The following is a 23,695-nucleotide window of genomic DNA, read 5'->3' as shown; positions in this document are numbered from 1 at the left end:
TGTGATATTCGATAGTCTGAGAGGCAAGCCAGGTTCTAACATGGAGAGGCAAGTCTGGGTGGGGCCTGAGCCATCAGTGCTCCCCAGTGACTACCTTCTCCGTAGGCCTCATGGTCTTCTTTTCATTTTGCTTCCTCAAACTTCATTTCACTGTAGTTCTAACAACTGTCAACATCTCCCTTTTGGAGATGTGCTCTGGAGAAACAACTGGCCCGTGGTCCCACATCCCACACCCTCCTTCCAGCCGTGCTTCTGATCATGGAATTGTGCCTGATGCAAAGCAGGAGCTGGCAGAGACGGAAATGGAAGAAGAAAATGTTGGATCTGGACCAGGAAACCCAGGAGCAGAAGACAGATATAATTTTTTAATCTAAGAACCACACAGTGGCTGATGGTGAGTGCTAGTAACAGCAGTTTAGGAGGAAATGCTGACAACTTAGCACATTCAACAATTCCACATATTTTTTCAAGCGCCAGGAACTGAATGCCAGGGAAGGTGCTAGGCACTAGAGAACCAACAAAGAAAAGGCCCAGTTCCTGCCGTCAAGAAACTAGTAAGAAATTCCAAAAGCCATAAGCCAGGGATACCGAGGGGTGCCTCTCAGGAGGATGGCCTCTTCACTGTGCGCTGCTCTACTGGGCGACACACATGCTCAATAGATTTCCCACCATAACATGACTTCAAATTTAAGTGTTTGAGTCTCATTCATTTGATATTTATCTTAGGCAGATAAAGAAGTTTACAGACTAACATATTTAATGCAATAACCCATTGCATGTGCTGCTTTCAAAGCCCCATACACTACTGCAAAGGATACAAAGATGATAAGATGAAGGCATTCACAACCTACAAGGACACACAAGCATGTAACACAAAGTGTCAATGTGGAAGGATGGTGGCAACTGAACGTGTGGAGCCTCAGAGTTCTAAAATGGAACATTCGTGTGTCAGTGTGGGCGCTTTTAAAGTTCTGTCCAGGACCTGGATTCTGTTAGCACACTCCTCGGATGTGAGAGTAGGAAACAAAACCACCAGGAGAGAACAACACAGACGTAGGTTCACATTATGCCACTTTATGACATGTGGGACCTCGACCAAATGACTGAACCCCTCTGAGCACCTACAAAGCAGACAGTAATACCTTCCTCGCCCAGTTGTGGTGAGAATTGTATTTAATTGTGTGTAAAATATAGACCATACAATGAGCCTTCCATATATGGTTCTGCTTTCTTCTTTAAATCCCACACCAGAAGCACAGGAAAAGGAGATAACAGGAGGAAGGGCAAAAAGTAAGAAGGGGAAAGGCATTGGATGGGGAACGATAGTGGTGCAGGCAATGGTGCCAGGTAGGCTTTCTGTGCCTTAAACAACTTTCCCTCTCTGTGGCAGCTCAAAAGCAGGCAAGGAACATTGTCCCATTAAAAGAGAAAATTTGATTTAATCATCATCTTCCCCTCCACTCTTCCACCCCAACCCTACAAAGCCATTTAATCCATCTTAGATGTGTCTCATTCATTCATTCACTTATTCATTCAATTTCATAAAGCACTTTAAACAGTACTACTCAAAATGTAGTTCACAGACCAGTGTGCACGTTAAGGAGCTTGCACCAGAATGTAAACCAACTGCATCACGAAGCACACTCTTCAGTCAACATTTTTTCGTAGCAAGACTTTCTTGGTGAATGAAATAATGTGTTGGTTTGCATTCTGGCATGAGCAGCTTGTCTCATTGTGGACCAGTCAAAAAGAGTTCACAGACTACGTTGAGTAGCACCATCTCAGAATATCAAGTCACTTACTCAGTCAGTAGACAACCTTTGAACCAACCTTAGCTCCATGGTTTGTGGTCCGTTGACAGCAGAGGAGTTCCTGACAGATTTGTGTCAGATAATAAACTTCCCAGATCCTTGTGGTTGAGCTTGTGCAGTTGAAAGATAACATCACATCTGACTCAGCAGATCTGGGCCTCGTGCTTTTTAAAACAGAAGTGTTTTATTAAACAAAGATGATGAAGTGGACAGACTGTCCAGGATGATAACCGCAAATATCAGTGATGAGCATCTTGTGGAGACGGACATTCAGCTGCAGACTTGCCAGCACAGTGTACATGACATATAATTTAACTAAAAATGAAGGGTACTGGTGCCTATGAAAGAGGTAGACTTTATAGTGGTACAAAACGTTGCCAGGCTACACAGCTGAAGGATTATCTCTGAAATTCTGAGGATTTTAAAAAATGTTTGTTACCACTCTGACTGTGACACTTGTAGATGGATCTTAAGAGCATGGAAGGCTTTATTAACATGTACATTTCCCCTTTCTGTGGCCATCACCATTACCTGGCCATACTTGGTTGAAAAAGTGAGAAATGGTTTTAACCAGCAATAAAATGTGGCTGTCCAAAGGCTCAAACTCACCAAGGCCCAACGGGGACTGGCAAATTTTAGAGTGAAACGAAAACGTATTCTGTGATTTAAATCTAAAAACAGTTTCAGCAAGTTATCTTTAAATGTAAAGGGACAGTACATGTGGCCAAAGAGGGCTATGGGAAGATTGTTTGTAAGAGCAGAAAATGGAAAGCAACCCAAATTCCATCAAGTGGCGAATGGATAAATAAAACTATGGTCCACCCAAATAATGCAATCATAAGCAACAATTTGAAAGAGAGGGATTGATCTATATGTATTGGCATGGAAGGAAAAGACATTTTAAGTGAAAAGGAATAATTTAGAAGGCAACTCAAAATATTATCCTATTTATACAAAAATTTTTAAAACCCACCTACAAAACAATTTCTAAGTGTATGTCTGTGTAAATATATAGAAAAAGGAATATAAGGATATATGCCAAACTGTTAAAAGTAGTTACCTCTGGATAGGGGAGCATATACTTCCTGTGAAACAGAGAGAGAGAGAAGGAGAGAGAGAAAGGAAAGAGAAAGGGAAAAAGGCAGGCAGGGAAGGAAAGAAAAGAACTATTATAACAACAGCATTCTACAAACTTAGATCAAAACCATTTCATCTCTAAAAAATTAGAAGTTGCTTGTTGTCATTTGCCTCACCATCTCCTTAAGACATTGGCTAAAGCCGGATCCGAGTCTTGAATTACTACCGTTTCCTGTGACATCTGGATATTTCAAAGAACTCTCTCAACCCCTGCCAGCTTCCCTATTGAGATTCACAGAAACCACTGTCTGGGTAGGTGTGGCTACAAGACTTTAGTTAGCTCGCCTGTGACCAGTCACCAGCAGAACCCTAAACAAAGCCCACCTCATCCCCTGTTGCGAACCTTCCAATCCAGCTTTCCAACCAACTCCCCACCTCAGAAAACTAAGACGTGACTTCACAGCACCGATGTCTGAGAAGTGTTGCACACTCTCATAGAGCGCTTCACAATTTTCATAAATCCTATTTCTGCCTTCTCTTTGTTTCAGATATCCAGGTTCTACAGGAAATGTTTGTCCAAGGCAGGAAATTCTTATTTTCCAGTAATACTGACAGCTAACATTTACAAGGTACCACTCCCTGTTCAAAGTGCGCGAATGTTATTAACTCATTTAACCTCGCAACAACACTGTGAGATAGGTACTATTATTGTTCTCATTTTATAGATGAGGAAATCAAATAGAGAAAAGTTAGGTAAGTTGCCCAAGGTCTCACAGTTGGTCTAACAATATCTATTCTCATCATCATACAAAGAGACATGTTGTCAACCCTGATCTACGACGCCAGACCCAGAGATTCCATTCACTAAGTGGTGAATTGCTGTTGAACCTTCATGGCACCTGAAGGTGAAACTTCAATCATTCCATTCAGAACCTCCACATGGGGCGGGGAGAGGCTAACGGGTGAAATATGATCTCATCCTGTGTCTGAAGCTGGGAAAGCCCTTCGTTACTCATCACCACAATCTGGATCTGTCTGATGCTACCGCCAAGCATAACCAGGGTGGCTGAGCACTCAGGGTGAAGTCACCTTACCACATACGTGGGCAAGACACTCAGGCATCCACGGGTTTCACCTGCACAGGAGTCTATCTAACCACCTGGTTTCTCTCAGCTCTCAAGAAGAATGCATGGAATGGTCAAAAGATTGGTCTTAATCCCTGCAAATGTTTTACCCAACCAGTGGAACTGACACAATTTTCTACTCCATGTCTACATCTGTAGTTTGTAATCAAATACAAGAGTATAAAAGTTAATAGCTCTTCTTTCTGCTTAGAAAGCAACACTAGCCTTAAAATAGAATCTTCATTCCCTATGTGACTTGCTACTATAAGACTGTGTTGGTAGTATTTCAGAATCAGTCTTAGCAAACCACATGCAGAACACTGTGTATGGCTTCAGGTACAGCTGGATCTAGGGTTCAAATGATCTTGGAAGAATCTGATATACCTCCACACTACTTTATCAAGCAAGCTATCCCTTCATATAGGTATGTCTCTTTGCAACTTCAAGTCCAAAGGCAAAATATGTGTCTCTTTTTCAGTCACTTGTACAAAAGTCCCAGGACTAGTTTTAATTGTGCCTAGTTCACTTGGTTTGAGTCAAATTCCCATCCCTAAACCCATCACTGTGGCCAGAGGAATGCTATGCTATGATTGGCCAGTGTGGGTTACAGACAATCCTGGAGCCAGGATTGTAGGGAAATGATGGCTCCCCAGAGGGAACTTGGGGTAATCAGAAGAATTGGGAGGGATGCTGGGCTAGACAAGTAAAAACAATGGCCATGAAGCTCAGAGCAGAGCGTGGGCTCTGAGAGGTGTGGCGGTGGGGACATGGCTTCAGAGTGAAGATTTTTGTGTTAGCACATTTGTCCTAGGATAAGGTGAAATGGTATAGGAGTATTTTGCTTCTTTTTATGATCATGGTAGAAAAAGATGCCTTTAAATGCACAATTTGGTTAACTGGGAAACACACAGAAGCATTTTATCATTTATATTTGGCCCAGAAATTAGATTCTACTCCTGATCTTATGACAGAATGGTTCTCCCACTCACTGTGGACCAAATTCATTCACATTGGTTCATTTGTATGCTCATGCATTCCTGCAGCCCAGAAGAATTGGTTGAGTATCTGCCATGTAGAAAGCACTGGGGTCACCCTCAAATAAATGACACCCTTGGAAGGTGAATCTTCTGAGCAGTGGCCCACCCCCTCTCTCCTCACAGACGACTGTTCTTCCCACTTGCCTTGTGAAGTACATCCATGGTTCTTTTGACATTTCGGAGAGAATAAAATACGAATTTATACAGGGTGATTTCTTAAAACTTTTTATAGAAGAAAGTTCCAAACAAAAGTAGAGAGTATAATAAACTCTAATGCACCCACCACCCAGCTTCAACAATGACACACATGGGCAATCTTTTTTTTTTTTGCCGAAAGATTAGCCCTGAGCTAACTGCTGCCAATGCTCCTCTTTTTGCTGAGGAAGACTGGCCCTGAGCTAACATCCATATCCATCTTCCTCTACTTTATATGTGGGACTCCTACCACAGCATGGCGTGCCAAGCGGTGCCATGTCTGTACCCAGGATCCGAACCGGTGAACCCTGGGCCGCCAAAGCAGAACGTGCGCACTTAACCGCTGCGCCACCAGGCCAGCCCCTCACATGGGCAATCTTGTTCCATCTATACTCCCATTCACTCCCCATCCTCTGATTATTTTGAAGCAAATCCCAGACAGTATATAATCTGTAGATATTTCAGCATCTTTTTCTAAAAAGTAAGGACTCCAATTTTTTGACAAAGCCATTTATTATTATCACATCTGCAATAATCCCTTAATATCATCAAATATCCAGTCAATGTTCACATTTTTTTTTACAATTTATTTACTTGAAACAGGATCCATATAAAGTCCAAATGTTGTAATTGGTTGATGTGTCTCTTAAATCTCTTTTAATCTGTAGGTTCTCCCTCTATCTCTTTTTATTTATTTGTTTTGCCTTGAAAAAAAATGTTTTTCTTAATAAACCAAGTCTTTTGCCCTACCCTACTTGGGGGAATTTTGAGGATATTTTCGCAGAGCTTTTACAGCAATAAGTTGATGACCAGGGTATCAGAGCACACCCAGCACAGTGATTAGAGCAAGAATTCTGCAGCTGAGCGGCCTGGGTTCGCACCACAGCTCTGCACTTACTAGTCACATGACAACCTCTGTGCCTGTTTTCTCATCTTTAATATGAGGATGACAATAGTACCCACCTCATTGGGTTGTTTTGAGGATTAAATGGCTTAATGTATATACAATAATTAGAACAGTGATGCATGGAGGACTGGAAATGATATGTTATACAGGTGAGGGAGCCGAGAGGCAGTGATGCTGACTGGTCCAAGGTCTCACAGTAGACTGCTGGCAGGGCAGGGACTAAAACACTCATTTATCCCACTGGTTTAATACTATTTCAAACCATTGATAAATGAGGGCTCTCATGGAGCGGACATCACTCTGACCCTGCCCAGGATGTTTTTGCCATTCTGTCGTTAAATCACTGGGATGGCTTTAGGAAACTTCTCCAGCCCTTAATCTCCTGATCTGCCAAATGGGGGAATTGGAGTTGTGCCTGAGGTGCCAAAATCCCTTTTAGGAGAAATCCCAGCAGAAGATGCCGTAACGAGCCTTACAGAGGAGTCATACAGGCCACCACAGAGCGGCACCTTCAGATCAGGGTCAACCACAGAACCCTTAGATTCCCCAAAGGAGCATCTGCCCCTATCCTTCTGCCAGAGAACTCTGAGCCACCCCCAGACCTCCTGGAGATAAGCCTCGCAGCGCCAGCCAGCCGCTACTCCCTCAGCCTGACTCAGGGGACAGGCCTGTATCCACCACTCCCCAGGCTACCTGACACCTGTAATCCTGACTCATCACAGGCCTAATGACAGCTTCCCTGGATTACTCACGGGGCCATGTGAGGGGAATGCCTCTCCCAGACAGCTTCAGCAGTTTCTGCAGCAGGAGACTAGCCTCACTGGACATAACTGTAGCTCGCCTTTGTTTCTCCAAGGCCTGGCCACAAACGGGGCCTTCCCAACAGGACTGCAGAGAGGAGCATCCCAACAGGACTGCAGAGATGAGCATCCCAACAGGATTGCAGAGATGAGCATCCCAACAGGACTGCAGAGAGGAACATCCCAACAGGACTGCAGAGATGAGCATCCCAACAGGACTGCAGAGATGAGCATCCCAACAGAACTGCAGAGATGAGCATCCCAACAGGACTGCAGAGAGGAACATCCCAACAGGACTGCAGAGATGAGCATCCCAACAGGACTGCAGAGATGAGCATCCCAACAGGACTGCAGAGAGGAACATCCCAACAGGACTGCAGAGATGAGCATCCCAACAGGACTGCAGAGATGAGCATCCCAACAGAACTGCAGAGATGAGCATCCCAACAGGACTGCAGAGAGGAACATCCCAACAGGACTGCAGAGATGAGCATCCCAACAGGACTGCAGAGATGAGCATCCCAACAGGACTGCAGAGAGGAACATCCCAACAGGACTGCAGAGAGGAACGAGGCAGGCTGCAGACGATCCATTCCTCAGGCCGACATCCTGGTGGGTCCTTGAGGGTGTAAAAGGCGGTTCCTCAGAGTGGCCCTCAGAGCCACAGATGGACACTAGAACAGGCCAGCCTTTCTGAACATTGCTGGTCTAACCTGCCGGTGCTGGGTTTTTTTCCTCTCAGGCTGCTTGGTCCATTTCAATTAATACAAAAGGATAGTTTACATTGTCTCAATTTGAGAAGATAAAATAAGTTACTTACCAAAACCCCTTTTCACTGTAACCAAACCCAGTGTCTTCAGAGTTTGAGCTCTCTGAAATTCTAAACACATTTTTAACCCACCAGGAAAGGGGAAAAGGGAAACTGAGGGGGGAGCAAACCAGGGAGGTCGCCATGAGATTCTCCCCAAAACACAGAGGTTGGGCCTCTAATTGAAAGACAGGCTGTCCTGAGGCAGGGAGGGGCTCTCCTCACGGGCATCTTTCTGAAGTACAGTTGTTTGAGGCAGTTCAAGGCTCACAAACCAGCCTGCAGTTGATAAAGTCACCCCACACATCTCTGCTAAGGAGCACTTGGCTATGCCCCTCATGATCCACAAACACCCAGGTTCTTATTTAGAAGCTTTTGCTTTCTTAAGTCTCTTCATATGTGCTCGTCCCCTAAACCTGCAGAGCAGCGTGGACACATGTGAAAGTGAGAGAGAGAGAACATGGGTGCGTATTCGTCAGGGTTCTAGGAGAAACCGAACCAGTAGGATGGGCATACAGAGAACGGGGAAGAGTTCTTTCAAGGAATTGGCTTGCGGGATGGCGGAGGCTGGCAAGTCCAAAATCTGCAGGGTAGACTGGCAGGCTGGAGACCAGGGAAGAGCTGACATTGCAGATCAAGTCCAAAGGCCGCTGTCCGCTGCAGAATTCCCTCTTGCTCTTGCTCGGAGGAGGTCAGTCTTCTGTCTTTTTGTTCCATTCAGGCCTTCAGGTGATTGGGTGATGCCCACCCACAATCTGCTTTACTCAAAATCCCCCGATTTAAATGTTAGTGTCATCCAAAAACATGCTCCCAGAAACATCCAGAATAGGATTTGACCAAATCTCTGGGCACCATGTCCCAGCCAAGCTGACACTTAATATTAACCATCACAGGGTGCTGATGGGAGGAGAAAGAAAGGAGATGAAATTTCCCTGAGCTCAGATCCAAATAGCAGGGTGTGGCAGAGAGCTAGAGACTCTGGGTAAAGCCACCTTCCTGCCCTCATGTCCTTTGCTGACAGGGTCTTGCTGGATTATAAGGTGCATGAACGCACATGCACTGGCAGAGACCCTTCTCCAGCCCCCTCCCCAGACATTCATTTACCCGTGTATTCCAGACTATTTATTGAGTGTCTGCTATGTGGCGGGCACTGAGGCTACAACTGTAATCAAGATTCAGCTCTTCTGCACACTTAAAAATGGTTAAAATGGTATTTTTACGTTCTATTTTATCACAATTAAAAATAAATTAAAAAAATATTTTAAAGACTCAGTTCTTGCCATCAAGGGTCTTGAAGTCCAGAGAGAGAGGACAGATACAGAGAACAACATCGGTGTTGGGAGTCACCCACAGTGAGACGGGGCAAGCCAGAGAACCCAGAGCCCGCGGGGGTCAGCAGAAACTGCGCCTTGCGCACCCGCTCACCTTGTCCTTTCTCTCCCCTCAGAGCAAAGCTGCACTGGACATAGAATTTCCAGTCACACTACCAACCGGGCTGCAAGTCAAATCCTCCTTATTGACCAAAATAGAATCCTCACTTCTCGTCCTGAATGTCACGGTCCCTCTCCACAGACCAATTGTAAAGTTTCTTAGTATTTACTCACTAAAGTGCGAATGTATTTTTACTCTCCCAATTTTTCTTTATGGAAAAGGCAATATTATAAGAGCACTTTTTTTAATTCAACCATAATCTCACCACCTGATCACACTCAACCACAGCAGTCAAATTCTCAGACAAAAACCTTGGCGGGCCAGCCCAGTGGTGTAGTGGTTAAATTCTCACACTCCACTTCCATGGCCCAGGGTTCTTGGGCTCAGATCCTGGGCACAGACCTACACACCACTCATCAAGCTGTGCTGTAGGGGCGTCCCACATACAAAATAGAGGAAGATTGGCACAGATGTTAGCTCAGGGCTAGTCTTCCTCACCAAAAAAAACAAAAAGATCTTGGCTTTTATCTATGACTCCCCGGTGTCTCTCACACCCTACTTCCAATACATCAGGAAATCTTGTCAACTCTACCTTCAAAATATGTCCAGAATGTTCCTATTCCACACACCATGACTATTACCACCCCAGTCTACGTCGCCATCATCTCCCCCCATACTACTTCTGTACTGTATTATAACTGGGCTTCTTGCTTCCACCCTTGCCCCTAACAATCTATTCTCCACACAGTGGCCGGAGTCCTTTCAAAAGGTAAGTAAGATCCTGTCACTCCTTTCTGCAAAATCCTCCAATGGCTTCCCATCTCACTCAGAGTAATGACTGGCCCCCCGTTATTCCTTGACCTTTTCTCCTCCTACTGTCCCCCTGACTCACTCTGCCCTGCTACAACGGCCTCCTTGCTGTTGTATGTTACATGCCATGCCTACTCCTGTCCCAGGGCCTTTGCACTGGCTGTCCCCGCTGCTTGATACACTCTTCCCCCAGACATCCACAAGGATAACTTCCTACCTCCCTCAAGTCCTTGTTCAAATATCATATTCTACTTAAAACTGCAATGCCTACCAACATTTCTTACTCTATTATCTTTTATTTTTCTGTAGCACACATCACAGATTAGTCTCACATTCTAACATATTATATAATTTACTCCTTTGTTATGTTTCTTGTTTATTCTCCATCTCTACTCCTCTAGAATGGTAAATCCACTAGCATCTTTTTGTCTGTTTTGCTCAGGAATGTAGCCCAAGCTCCTGGAATAGTGTCTGGCAAATAAATAGCTGTTGAATGAATGGTGAGAGAAAAGTATACATCCTTAAAGCAACACTTCCCAACCCAAACACCCCACTTCCCTGGGCTCCAAACCTGGGGAAAGAATGTGAGGGACTTCCCCTAAAAAGTACACAAAGCCTTCTTAGACTAGTGTTCCTTCTGTGACGACATGTGTCACTAGAGTATATTGGAAACTTTTTATCAGGGCAACCTGAACACAGACACTGGATAGAATGAAACCAATGAATAATTCCATCTTGGTTGACATTTGGTTGGAACAAGTTCACATGCCAAGATGTGGTTGAACCATGTGACCCTTGAGTCACCAACAACTATTTCCTGACACTCTCCTTCCAAAAAATGTTATAAATATCACTATATTTGTAGCAATTTCAGGCATTTAGTAATAGAAAGTTGTTCTTTTTTATTTTCACAGGAACGTAGACCGGCCTGTTTGTTATCAGGTATTCTGTGTAAGTGACACATACTGGAGACTGATTGTGGGGTGGGAAGGTCATTTGACACCATAGTGTAGTAGACACGAATCAGAGTACCCCGTGGTTAACATCCCTAGTGGCCCGGTCTGTTACTCCCACTTCCTCTTCTAGTCTGAGCTCCCCCACTGCCCAGCCACATGACCCGGTTGGCCGACCAGAGTTCTTCCCCGGGTTGTTTCTAAGGGAAGAGCCTCTTTCCTCACAGACTGTTAAGCCAGAGGATATAAAACAAAAGAGTCAATTAAAATGAGAAGATAAGTTCATTAATGAATTAGTGAGTAAATGAATGAATGAATTTTTAAAACAAAGTAAACATATTGAATTAGAAGAAAGAACATGAACTTTGGAGTCAGAAAAATCCCAATTCTGAGTCTCAGCCTTACTTCTTAATATCTTTGAGTCTTTGAGAAAGAGATGTAACTCTTCTTGAGTCTAACATCACCTCCTAGTGAAGTTATTGTAAGAAAAACACCTAACACAAGCCGGCTGTGTGGACATCGGATCAACAGCAGTGACCCAAAGCCATTGTAGCTTTCTTGACGTTGGGAATACAGAAATTAGAATCTCACTGATCAGCCTTTAACAAAATAGTAACATTATGATTTGTGGATTTTTAAAGCATATGACTGCAAAGATATTTTTACCAAAATTACCACATTTGAAATAAGCTTTCAGAAATATTTCCCTATTTTTTAGATAAATAAAGATTTTTATGAATGAATCTGATAGCCAGATAAACTCACAACAGCTTCATTGATTCTATGTGTTGTTGAACACTTGGTTCCACTTTATATATAACATACAAATAAATAAGATATGGCAAGACTTAGTTACTCTCTACACCAATAGTAAAGAAAAAAGTTAGTATTTTCTGTCAAATGAGAATTTGATGAAATTTTTTAAAGTTTTATTCCTTTTGAAATTTCATTCCTTTACTTTGTAAATTTCAGGACAATAGATGCAAAGAGAAAAAAGTTACACTATTTTGCTTTCGTTATTTATTTTTATCAACACTTCAATTGGAAGCTCGTCAAAAATCCAACACAGAAAAGAAAGAGGATCAGAAGAAATACTACAAATGTCCATCGACCAAAACTTTGGTTAAATAATTTACAATCCATTCATAGATCAGAACACTGGGCAGTAGTTAAAGAGATTACGTGGATCTAATTTTATTGGCATGGCGATATACTTCCAATGCAGGGGGCAAAGTAGCAGACGCAATACACACTCACTGATGTAAAATTATAGGTTATGTTTCTCTGTTTTGTAGCCTTAGTACTTCCTCTCTCTTAACATTCAAAACCCTTTATTGTTATTCTTTAGTTAATATTTAATGTCCCTGCCAAACTGTATGCTCCGCTAGAGCAGGAACCCTATCTTAGCCCCAGCACCTAGACCAGTGTCTGCACACGATACGTGGTCAATAGAGAGCTGTTGAATGAGTAGGTAATGCCTTGATCTCAGGAACTGAGCTTGCTCTGGATGATCCCTACTTCCTTTCCAAACTGCTGACAAACTGTCCATTTAATCATCTGTTCTAGAATTCTGCCTAGGATTATCATCAAGTGGAATTTATCATTTTCTAATTTGAGTGTTAACATTCTTACTCATTTCACTTCTCGGTTTGCACGGTCTCCCTCGTTAGATTGTCAGCTCAGCGAAGCCAGGGACTGTGTTCTGTTTTGTTCTTTCTGCAATGCCCCGGAAAATGTTCTGGTCAAGGTGGAGGCCTTTGGAGTGATTGAATCCCTTAGCACATACAACCTCTTAAGAGAGCAAAGTCAGAACTGGAGTCACTATAATTTAATACGCCACAACTCCCTTTCACGGAGCAGGCGCTGTGATTGGCGCTTTCTGTCAGTTACCTCTTTCATTCATCACAACAATCCTCTGAAGGAAATACCGCAAGTCCCATTTTACAGACGAGGCATCTGAGGTTTCAAGTCTCAGGGACTCGCTCCTGATCACCCAGCTAGTAAGAAAAGGAACCAAGACTGGAGCCAGTTTTTTCTAACTCCAAGGTTTATGCTCTTAACCGCTTGTGACCATGCCCTCCCATTCCTCCAGCAGCTGACAGACAAGTCCTTCTCTCAGCAAACAAACCTGGCCCAGATATACCATGGCCATTTTGTGGGCAATTTGATGAATCAGAAGAAACCCCATAAAACAACTTGCTAAGCTAATCTCCCCAAATTTTCAGATTTGTTTAGACAGTGACCCTAACGGCTACTAGAGAAGAGAGTTTTCTGACTCTGCTGCCCTTGGCTCCTGGACAACAGCAGAGAAGAGAAGAAGAAGCCGTAATCTGCCTGGGGCCTATAAACAGCCTCTTCAAACCACCTGGATCAGGAAGACTTTGAATAGTGCCCTCCCCATCCTGTTTGGCTTTTTGAAGTCAGTAAGCTACCCAGAGGGAAGTAATGTTGAGTATTTCCTGGACAGATTCTTTCTCTTGCAGAGGGAGACCCACACACACGAGTTAAGAGAAGGCACTAACATGGGAGAAGATTCGAGGGAATGAAAAGGATAGTGAGGGGGTGGTTGTCCACAACCCAATTCCAAGGACAGATGAATGATGTTTGGCTGTGGTGATAAGAAGCTTCTGGCTGATAAATACTGTCTGGAATTTCCTTGTGGATTTCTTGCCCTCATACCACAGGCCCTGATCGCTGTGGTCCACTATGCAATGCAAATTACCTGAATCAGGCTGCTGGTGACTCACCAACTCCCCTTAAAAGCTACGTTGGGTTCAAGGCAGTGCCTGCTCAGGGCAGGAGCCATGGCTCACCGGTTCTGCGTCTCCTTCTGGCTACTGGTCTGCTGGTTGGTGGTAACTGTGGCAGAAGGTAAGGGTTTTGTTTTTATTCCATTGTGGGCCCACTAATTAATAAGTTGTGTGAAAAGACAAAATTTGGCTCCATGATTATACATATCCATCCATCTGTGTGGTTAAAGAGAAAGAGACTGAATTTTATCATCCGAAGAGCTCTAGCTCTGTGACTTTAGATACGCTTAACCTCTCTGATATCCTCATATGTGAATTGACAGTATTAATAATATTCATTATTATGGGGGTTGTGAGGATCAAACGAGCCATCATACAAGAAAGCTCTTCAAACTTAAAAGACTATTCAGATACCAGTTGTTATTGTTACAGGGCTAAAGATTTCCACTTTGAATTACAGCAATGTCCACATTTTTATATCCCCTGCAGCCAAGTAATTTGCATGCGGTGGGTGCTTAGTCTCTGTTAACTGCTTTAATCAATCACATTTTTTTTCAGCTGTGTCTTGGTGCTACTGAGGTGAGCATAGATTTCTTTCTTCAGAATTATATGAGGTTCAATTTCTCCACTGTTCCTGTCATCTAGCCTTTCCCTCACTACAAAATTGCCAGTGGCCTCAGCCTTGGAATTGGTTTGCAGACCCATGGGGAGAGGAAAGAGAAGGATAGGGAAGAGAGGAGAAAGGAAAGAGAGAAGGAAAGGGAGACTTGGATCTAAGGATTTTTCACAGTTCACTTTGTTCCAGAAAAGATACTGTTAAGAAAGGAGAGACCCAGGAGTCAAACTGAGTCCTTTGCCCCTTTCACACGCCCCTGAGGCTTTGCGGGGGCTCAGCCAGACCCTGTTCATCCCCCAACAAGCTCCCTGCTCCCATCCCCCAAAGCGGAGAGGGCCAGAGACATCAGAGCAGGTGGGGAGACCACCAGAGGTCACCGTGGCCAGTCCCTGCATGGACTCTGGTGATCAGATGGCGAGGAGACACAGATTACAAATAACACCTGCCGGTTCCCAGGACAAGGCCCCCAAGCATCTCCTGCTAAAAGGGGCATCTAAAAGAGACACATAAAACAGAACCAGCCACCTGACACTGCTTTCCAGAAAGTGAACCACTCTTCAGGAAGCTTTGTAAATATGTAGCTAAACAGGTTATAATGAGATGAGAGGCTTATTCACATCTGAAAAACACCCATTAACATGGGAGATTTGATTTCTGAATTTGGCTCACTCTTTCCCACCATCCCTCAGACTGGCATGGAAGTCCTTCAAGTATAGCTTCATTCTATCCAAGTTCCAGCTCCAGGTCAACGGACCCAGCTCACCGCTCGCTTACACACACCGTCTGGCTCTGCCCGACATGGCCATCTGTGGGTCTCCACTCTCACCATGTTCTCTCTCCTCCCCAGCCAACTGGGGCTGCTCCCTCTTCCTGCTTTCACCTCTGTTTGCTGCAATTCTGTTCACATAATGACATTTAAATGTCACTATAGTATTGCCTTCACAAAGGCTTTCTTAAGGCACCTAATTTTAGAATTGCAACCTCTCTCAGACATCTTGGAATCCTTATAACAGTCTGTACATCCACCCCTGCGCTTGCTGCACTCTGCTCTGTATTATAGGTCGGTGTATCTGCGGCGTCTCCCCACTTCTCGAGCACAGGCCCTGTGTCTTTCTCATCTCTGCATTTGCCACAGCACCTGACACAGTAACCTGCACACTGTTAAAACGACTGGACTTACAGCATAGAATTGAAAGAGGTCTGTGCGACAGTTTCTGGGCTCCAGATTCTTTATCTGTAAACTTCGAGGTTTGCCCAAACCCAGCCATTCCATGAGTCTACAAAATGAATTGAGTGGCAGTTATTGTGAGTAAACTAATCCCAGGACTTACACTTCTTTCTGGTTCAGCTGTGAAAGCACATGAGAATTGTTCTGATATTCCATGTGCCCTGTAAAGGAAGAACTGCATATTTATACATCAAGTATAAGGTGCACTTCTCTTAACAATCAGTATAGTTCATTACAAACCAGCTGTTGTCTGCCCAAATAACCACAGACTACAGGTAATTACATATATAAAAAAAAGTCTTCTCATCCTTACTTTTTTTTTAAAGTACTAATTGTTGGTATGCTATGAATTTCATGTCTAGACTATAATAAACCCATTTAAAATTGATGTCCAAACTCCAAGCAATATTTTGGCTTGATTTTTTATCATACTCTAATTTTAAATGTAAATTATTATTACAAATTTTCTGGGACTGGAATTAAATACTCACTGAGCTTCACGAAAATCTACAGAGAGGAGCATTCAACATCTGCCTGACTGTTCATTCCATTTATCAACCATGTGCCAAGCACACTCTAAGCAGGGACCACTCTAGGAACTGGCGACAAAGCAGAGACCAACAGTCCACAGGCCCTGTCTTCATGGAGGCCCTGTTCTAATAACATCTGCACCCTTTAGTCCTATCAATAGTGCACAGATTTTGGGGCCGGCCCCGTGGCCGAGTGGTTAAGTTCGCACACTCTGCTTCAGCCGCCCAGGGTTTCACCTGTTCGGATCCTGGGCGTGGACCTAGCATGGTTCATCAAGCCGTGCATAGGCGGCATCTTACATAGCAGAACTAGAAGGACCTGCAACTAGAGTATGCAACTAGGTACTGGGGAGCTTTGGGGAGAAGAAGAAAAAGAAAAAAGACTGGCAATAGATGTTGGTTCAGGTGCCAATCTCAAAAAAGAAAAAATTTAATAAAAAAAAAATTAAAGCTTAAAAAAAAATAGTGCACAGATTTTACACATAAAATGTAACCAGATGAGCCCAATAAAATGAGGCTCATGCTAACAGAATCTTTCCATCACATTCAAGATTAATAACAACAGTAGCTAAGCCCTACAAAATGCGTAACTGTATGTTCTCAGGACTTTACATTTCTTATTTCAGATAATGCAACAAGCCAATGAGATGGGTATTATTATTTTCTCCATTTGACGAAGAAAGAAAAGGAGACCTTCTAAGTTAAGGAAACTGTCAATAGTCACACTGTTATTAAATGGCAGAGCTCAGGGAACCTGACTCCAGAGCCTATGCTTTTAAACACTATGCTGTTCTGCCTCTCAAAGTGTTCTCAATCTGCATTTAAATATGTGACCTACTTTGGTATGGTTAAGGTTACAGAAGAGCTCTTGTCTTTGACATTCAGTGCCTTTGGTGGCACATCAGTATGTTACGTAACGAGAAATATTTGCTGGTTGGTGATCATATTATTCCTGAGAGGTAGGACCGTAGTAACTTTTGCAATTATAGAAACTGAGATTTCTCTCAGTCAATTCAATTCCACCGCAGGCCCGGTGCTAGGGATGAGAGAGAGTGGTCTACAGGGTGGTCACATGGATATTTCAGTGGAGGAGGAATATAACCGCTGAAAAGTAATCACATGACTGAGTATTATGAAAGTGGACGCACAGGGTGCTGTGGAAGCATACTGCCAGGGGCCTTAGCCAGCCTCAGGGCAGGGAAAGCCACCCTGAGGAGGTGAGACATGAAATCTGCATAGGAGTAAGCCAGGCAAAGAGGGCAGGAGATGATGCTCTGGGCTTTTTAACAGCCCAGGACTACTGATGACTTTTGCCAAAGTAGTTCTTGTGGAGGGGAGGAAGTCAAGTCAGATTCCAATAGATTAAATAGGTGGGGGGTCAGGGGGAAATGGAGTCAGAAGTGTGTAGACTTGTCTTTGAGGTGAGAGAAGTAGGAACCAAAGACTTTCATGACAGATTATCAAAGTTCTCTCTCTGAAACGTGAAGCTAAGGAATCTACTTAGAAAGGTAAAGAGAATTCTGAAGAGAATTCTTCAAGTGAATGAAAAATGAGAATTTTGAAGGGGCTCTAAGGAGAGTATCAAAGGTTTAGAAGACACTGGGAATGGAGCAGAACAAAGATAAACATAAAAATTGGCGAGCAGTGTTAACTCAGCCAAAGTTGGAGGCCACGTATGGCATCAACCCACTCACTCAGAAGTGTGGTCTTAACCTTATAAGGACCTGTGACAGATTCCCAAACGAATCCCTATGGATCACACATTTTAGAACACTTGTGCTAGCCAACCAGTGACTGAAGTGGTCACCATGTGTCTAGTCTGCTGGAAGAATTTGGTTTTATGTCGTCCTGCCCACATTTTGGGGGTGGTTACTGGAACAAGCTTGTATCTTGGTCTTGAGCCCTTGGAAATTCTCAGAAGAAGAGAGGACTGAACACCACTGGACATCCCAGAGCCAGAGCAAACCTGCCTAGCAGCCACTAACGCCCCATTGTCGGCAGGAGGATTTGGAGAGTAGCCTCAAGTTTTAAGAAATGAGATGACTACAAGGAGTGGGTGGTTGGTTGGTTTTTAACAGTTGGAGTACAGCTTACTGAGTGGCAGAGCTCAAGACCTAGCTAAGCCTGATCTGACAGCAAAATGTCAAGATGGAGCTTAAGAATAAGGCTAGCTTCTCCCCTAGCAACCAGATTCTTGGCAGAAAGTTTTCACATTACAAAGGTTCAGTACTGATCTAATTGTGTGGGAGGAAAGAATGAGTAATGTGAGATTTAACCATCTTCTGTAGTTCAAAATGCCTTGATCTAGTCTCAATCACAGGATTTCAACTCGCAGTAGCCTGGATGGGTAAGGGAAAAAGAGTCAGTATTTCATTCAAGAAACAGACACCCATTCAAGCTAGCTTTAAAAAAGAGTAAAGCTAGGGGGCCGGCTCCGTGGCCGAGTGGTTGAGTTCGCATGCTCCGCTGCAGCGGCCCAGGGTTCGGATCCTAGGCATGGACATGGCACCGCTCCTCAGGCCACGTTGAGGCGGCGTCCCACATCCCACAACTAGAAGGACCTGCAACTAAGATATACAACTATATACCGGGGGGGCTTGGGGAAATAAAGCAGAAAAAAAAAAAAAAAGAGTAAAGCTAGATGTGGAGTGATTATTATAAAGATATCTTCAAGAACCTCAAGTACAGTCAGCCCTCAGAGGCACCAGCCCTGGATAGTCAAAAACCAAGGCTGCTTTCACCATCACTCATTTACGACATGGTCTCTTGTCTCTTTTTCTCTTCAAAAGGTCTTCCCCATTCTACAGCTTCTCTGGAGACACTGGCTTCTCTGCTTACCCAATATTCATCTGGCCAAAACCTGACACTCCACCCTCTGCCCTACACCTTCCACGAACATCTGCCACTAACTGTGTCTCTTTGTTGAGATTCTCAGGTGAGAATCTGATTGGTCATTGGCCAGCCAATAAATGAGTTGAGTGTCGAACAGCAGTCCCATCAGCCGTAGCCAAGATGGGTAGGACTGACTTTTCCAGGGGTTGTGGGTGAACCAGAATCTCTGGAAGGGCTGTGAACACAGGAAGGCAATAAGCATACCCAATACAACCAAGAAACCTCAGTTCAGCTGTTCTAAAGATGAGGGGAATCTAGCTCTTTTTAAGTGCCTCAGTTCTCTCACCTTCCTGAAGGGAGCTCATTTTTCCATCACTCATACTCAGCAGCCCTTTCCAGGCCAGCGATTGGTAAGTCTCTTAAGGGAGTGAGGAGTAATTTTCTAAAGGGAAGCTTCGATTTACATAGCCAATTCGATCGGATCAAACAGCGAGAGAGAAGACCTTGACACTTGAGCTTGATCCAAATTTCTTCTCGGAAACTCATTTCATCCGGGCCCTCCGTGCTGGTTCCCCTGCTGCGTGCAGATGCCCCTCTCTTCCTCTTGGGGGAGTCATTTCACTGCTGGGGCAAGCGAATGGGCCTTTTGGATTAATAGCCTTCAAGGAGCATTTATTTTTATTTTCTTAACATTAATTAAGCTCTTTTTTTTCCACTGAATTTTCTTTATTTAGTTATAATTTGTGCACAATAAAATGCACAAACTTAAAGGTACAGATTGATCACATTTTACGTATACATATATATGTGTGTGTATATAAAGATATGTGCATACATATGTGTATATGTGTATATATGTCAATATAAATGTGTGTGTGTGTATCTGTGTCCATGTAACACTCACCCAGATCAAGATCTAAAGAATTCTTTGGTTACTTTTTCCACTAAATAACGCCTACCCTAACCTTAAGCTGAATTAAAAAAAAATTTTTACCATAAATTACATTTGCTTGTTCTTGAACTTCATATAAATGGAGCCTCACAGTATGTACTCTTTTGTGTCTAAGTTATTTTGCTCAACATAACGTTTGCGGGATGCATCCATATGTGGTTGTATGAGTAATTCTTCCCTTTCATTTTGGAGTAGTATCATCGTATGACTACAGGCTGTTTATCCATTCTCTTATTGATGGACATTTGCGATGTTTGCAAGTTTAAGCTGATATAAATAAGGCTGCTGTGAACATTCGTGAACTAGTCTTTTGTAGACATACGCACATTCTCTTGGGTAAACTCCCCAGAGTGGAATGGCTCGGTCATAAGGTGCATCCAGGTTTCATTTTATTACACTTTGGCAATTCTTCCAAGTAGGCTTTGAGACTTCTCTATTTCTCTATTCCAATCTTTCTCCCCTGCTGACACCTATAGTATCTCCTTTCTGCTCTTTCCTAACATGCAGTTGTCTCCCTCCAGGACAAGAAGAGGTGGTGACTCCTCCTGGGGGCTCACGAAATAATGGAGACCCCACAGACTGCCAGATCTTTACACTCACCCCTCCCCCCACCACAAGGAACCCTGTGACGAGGATCCAGCCCATCACAAGGACACCCAAGTGTCCCTTCATTTTTTTTCCACGACGAAGGCCCAGAGTCTACATTAGGTTTCCAAACAGACCTTTCCTCCCTCCATGGTGCAACCGCCGTTTTCAGTTTCATCCGTTTATTTGGCCACGCGTTCGCCTTCCTCCTCATTATCAATATTTCCCTGGAAGAAATGTCGGGAGAGGAAGCTCGTCTGAGGAAAGCAGAGAGAAGAGAGAAGCCCCAAACATGCTGAAGCCAAAAAGGCCAATGCCTCGGAAAAGATTATAAAAGATTTCTGTTTTCTTTTTCCAAACTAAAACTATTGGGTTTGAAGATTAAGTATCTTAAACACTTGAACACTAACTAGAAATTGTTCTCCTTGTCAGCAGTGAAGATACTTGGTTATAGATTATTTATGTTCGCAAAACAGGAGCAGGAACTACATTCTTCTTATCCCAAACTTTTTATGATCACAGGATATTTAAACTAGTAAAAACCTAAAATGGGTGGTTCAAATAATTCCTATTCAAACTGAGATGCCAAAAGAATCACCTCCCTCTTCTAAATTGGAGTGAAGAGCATTTAAATGACCTGAGATTGTTATAAACCAAATGAAGACCTTAATGACACCATTTGATGCTCACTGGAAAACTTGCAGAGCAAGGCGCATTTACAAAATGAACTTTAAAAGAAATCATAGAAAACTGAAAGCTTTATTCTATTTTCTGTTTGGCAGTGTTACAGATAGCAGTTATTTATTCATTTATTATTATTGAGGTGTAATTGACATAACGTTATATTAGTTTCAAGTGTACAATGTAATGATTCAACGTTTGTATATATTGCAAAATGATCACCACAATAATTCCAGTTAACATCTGTCATCATAAGTAGTTACAAAATTTTTTTTCTTGTACTGGGAACTTTCCAGATCCACTCAGTCTTTTAACAACAACAAAAAAAGAAATTATAAAGATTAAAGCAAAACAAAGTTACAGGAAGTCTGACTACGGATAATACTTTAATGATATCAAAAACTGAATTACCTAACCAAAAAACTCTTTATTTTTTTTAATTCTTTTTTTAAGGCGTGCTTTTTTGGGGGAAAAACTGGACCTGAGCTAACATCTGTTGTCAATCTTCCACCGTTTTTTTTCTCCCCAAAGCCCCAGTACAGGGTTGTATATCCTAGTTGCAAGTCACTGTAGTTCTTCTATGTGGGACGCCACCACAGCATGGCTTGGTGAGTGATGTGTAGGTGCGCGCCCTGGATCTGAACCCGTGAACCCTGGACATGCAAACTTAACCACTCTGCCATGGGGCTGGACTCCCTCTTTTTTTAACTATAATATCTGAATGTAGTTTAATGTTAACTTTTTAAGCAACCAACACAAATTGGTTTAATAAGCATCTCTGTTTCTCCTATTATTATCGTATAGATACTAGCCTAAATAAGATACTTCCCCTAAAACTTTCAACATAGTTCTGGGCTCAAAAGTCTCGTTAAAAGTTTACATGAATGTTCTCGTAACTCTAGAAGTGTATACACATAAATTCACTCCACTATAGGAAACTTGTATTCTGAGGGTGCAACATCAGTAACAAATCCCACAGATTGCACTCATTGGCCGTTTCTTTAGCCATTCTGCAAAACACTGCCTCCTATTTGTGCCACTCATCTTGCCTTGAGAGAGGAACTTTGGTTTTGCATGTGTGGTTGGTGGCTTACACCTGTGCCTCTCAAGAAGTATGTGCAAAAGTTGCTGCTGCTGCTGCTGCTTCTACAAAGAAAAAGAAAAGGAGCGGAAAAGACGTGAGGATGCTGGAATGTTGCCTGGGAAATGGGGAGAGACGTAAAATCATCATGCTGTGCTTCCTTGCTATTAGTAAAGGATAAAAAGAAAAAACTATGTCTTTCACTCATTTTATAGCATATTTTTACAATAAGAAACAGATATTTGCTTCAAAATTGCAGGCTTTAATAAAAGCTGTGTTTAAAATCCTTATTAAGAAACTCTGTATTTTGTAATAAATCTGCTCCCTTTTCTGTTTTCTTTTTGGCTGGTGAGGCATAAGCAGAAAAGGGCCACCTTGGGCAAACTTGAAGACTGACAAAGGTTTGTATCCGGATCTTTCCTCCCTTTCTGTCCGCACTCCTCTGCCATGTCGTGCCCACCACTCACTGCTCACCTAGGCACTCGGTGGACTTACAGAGCCTCCAAGTGTCCCAAACTAAGCTGGCTTTGACTGGGCTTTCTCTCCCCAGACATTAGAAATTTGCAATCCAAAACTTCACTGCTCTGAAATCCAGTCCCGGAAGGCCTTGCTAGGAGACATGTAAACCCCAGGAAGACTAAGACAAAGTAAAGATGGATAAACAGTTTCAATCCATCAGTTACAGGAAACAGGCTACTCCCGTAGTGTTTCATAGTGAGGGCCTTTTTCAAGAGAACTCTCAGTAAAATTGCACCATTCCTCGCCCGTGGACATGCATAGAGTTGTCTATATGAGAAACAGCCCACACCTGCAATTAAAAGCATAGGCTTTCGTGACTTAAAAAACAAATACATCTTTTAGGTTAATAAATTTTTCTCTTAAAATACACTGATGTTGGGGCTGGCCCGGTGGCGCAGCAGTTAAGTGTGCACGTTCCACTTCAGCAACCTGGGGTTTGCTGGTTCGGATCCTGGGTGCAGACATGGCACCGCTTGGCAAAAAGCCATGCTGTGGTAGGCATCCCACATGTAAAGTAGAGGAAGATGGGTATGGATGTTAGCTCAGGGCCAGTCTTCCTCAGCAAAAAGAAGAGGATTGGTAGCAGTTAGCTCAGAGCTAACCTTCTTGAAAAAAAAACAATACAGTGATGCCTAGCAGGTTTATTGACTCGGGGACAGCCTTCGATCACTAATAACTCAAAATGAATTAGTTTACCAAATGTTTTCCTCACCACCTACGTGGGATTAGTGGGTTTTGAAGCAATGGGAGTCTGTTGGAAGGGAGTGATAACTCTTAAATGCATCTTTTGCTTTGTGGCAGAAATAGCTTCTGCAAGTCTAAAGTTCTAATTATGCTAAAGAGGTATAACCTGAGTCTAATCATCAGACAAACCCAAATTGAGGGACATTTACAAAACAATTGCCCTGTAATCTTCAAAAATGGAGATGTCATGGTAGACAAAGTTTAAAGAAGATTAGAGAGACATG

The 23,695-nt window shown here is 43.1% G+C and overlaps 1 protein-coding gene across 1 annotated transcript; it reads left to right on the top strand.

The window, feature by feature from the left end:
* The first annotated feature begins 13,757 nt into the window (after window positions 1-13,757).
* Window positions 13,758-20,874, top strand: ODAPH (odontogenesis associated phosphoprotein). Its single transcript, XM_070506580.1, is given in 4 exon segments — window positions 13,758-13,824; window positions 14,164-14,210; window positions 20,383-20,730; window positions 20,732-20,874. Coding segments are annotated over 4 exon segments (540 nt in total). The 3' UTR covers window positions 20,810-20,874.
* Window positions 20,875-23,695: the final 2,821 nt, after the last annotated feature.

This window comes from Equus asinus, chromosome 3 (assembly GCF_041296235.1).
Source record: "Equus asinus isolate D_3611 breed Donkey chromosome 3, EquAss-T2T_v2, whole genome shotgun sequence".
In the NCBI taxonomy this organism is placed as follows: Eukaryota; Metazoa; Chordata; class Mammalia; order Perissodactyla; family Equidae; genus Equus; species Equus asinus.
The sequence above is the reverse complement of the archived record's forward strand: the minus strand, read 5'-3'. Positions and strand labels throughout refer to the sequence as shown.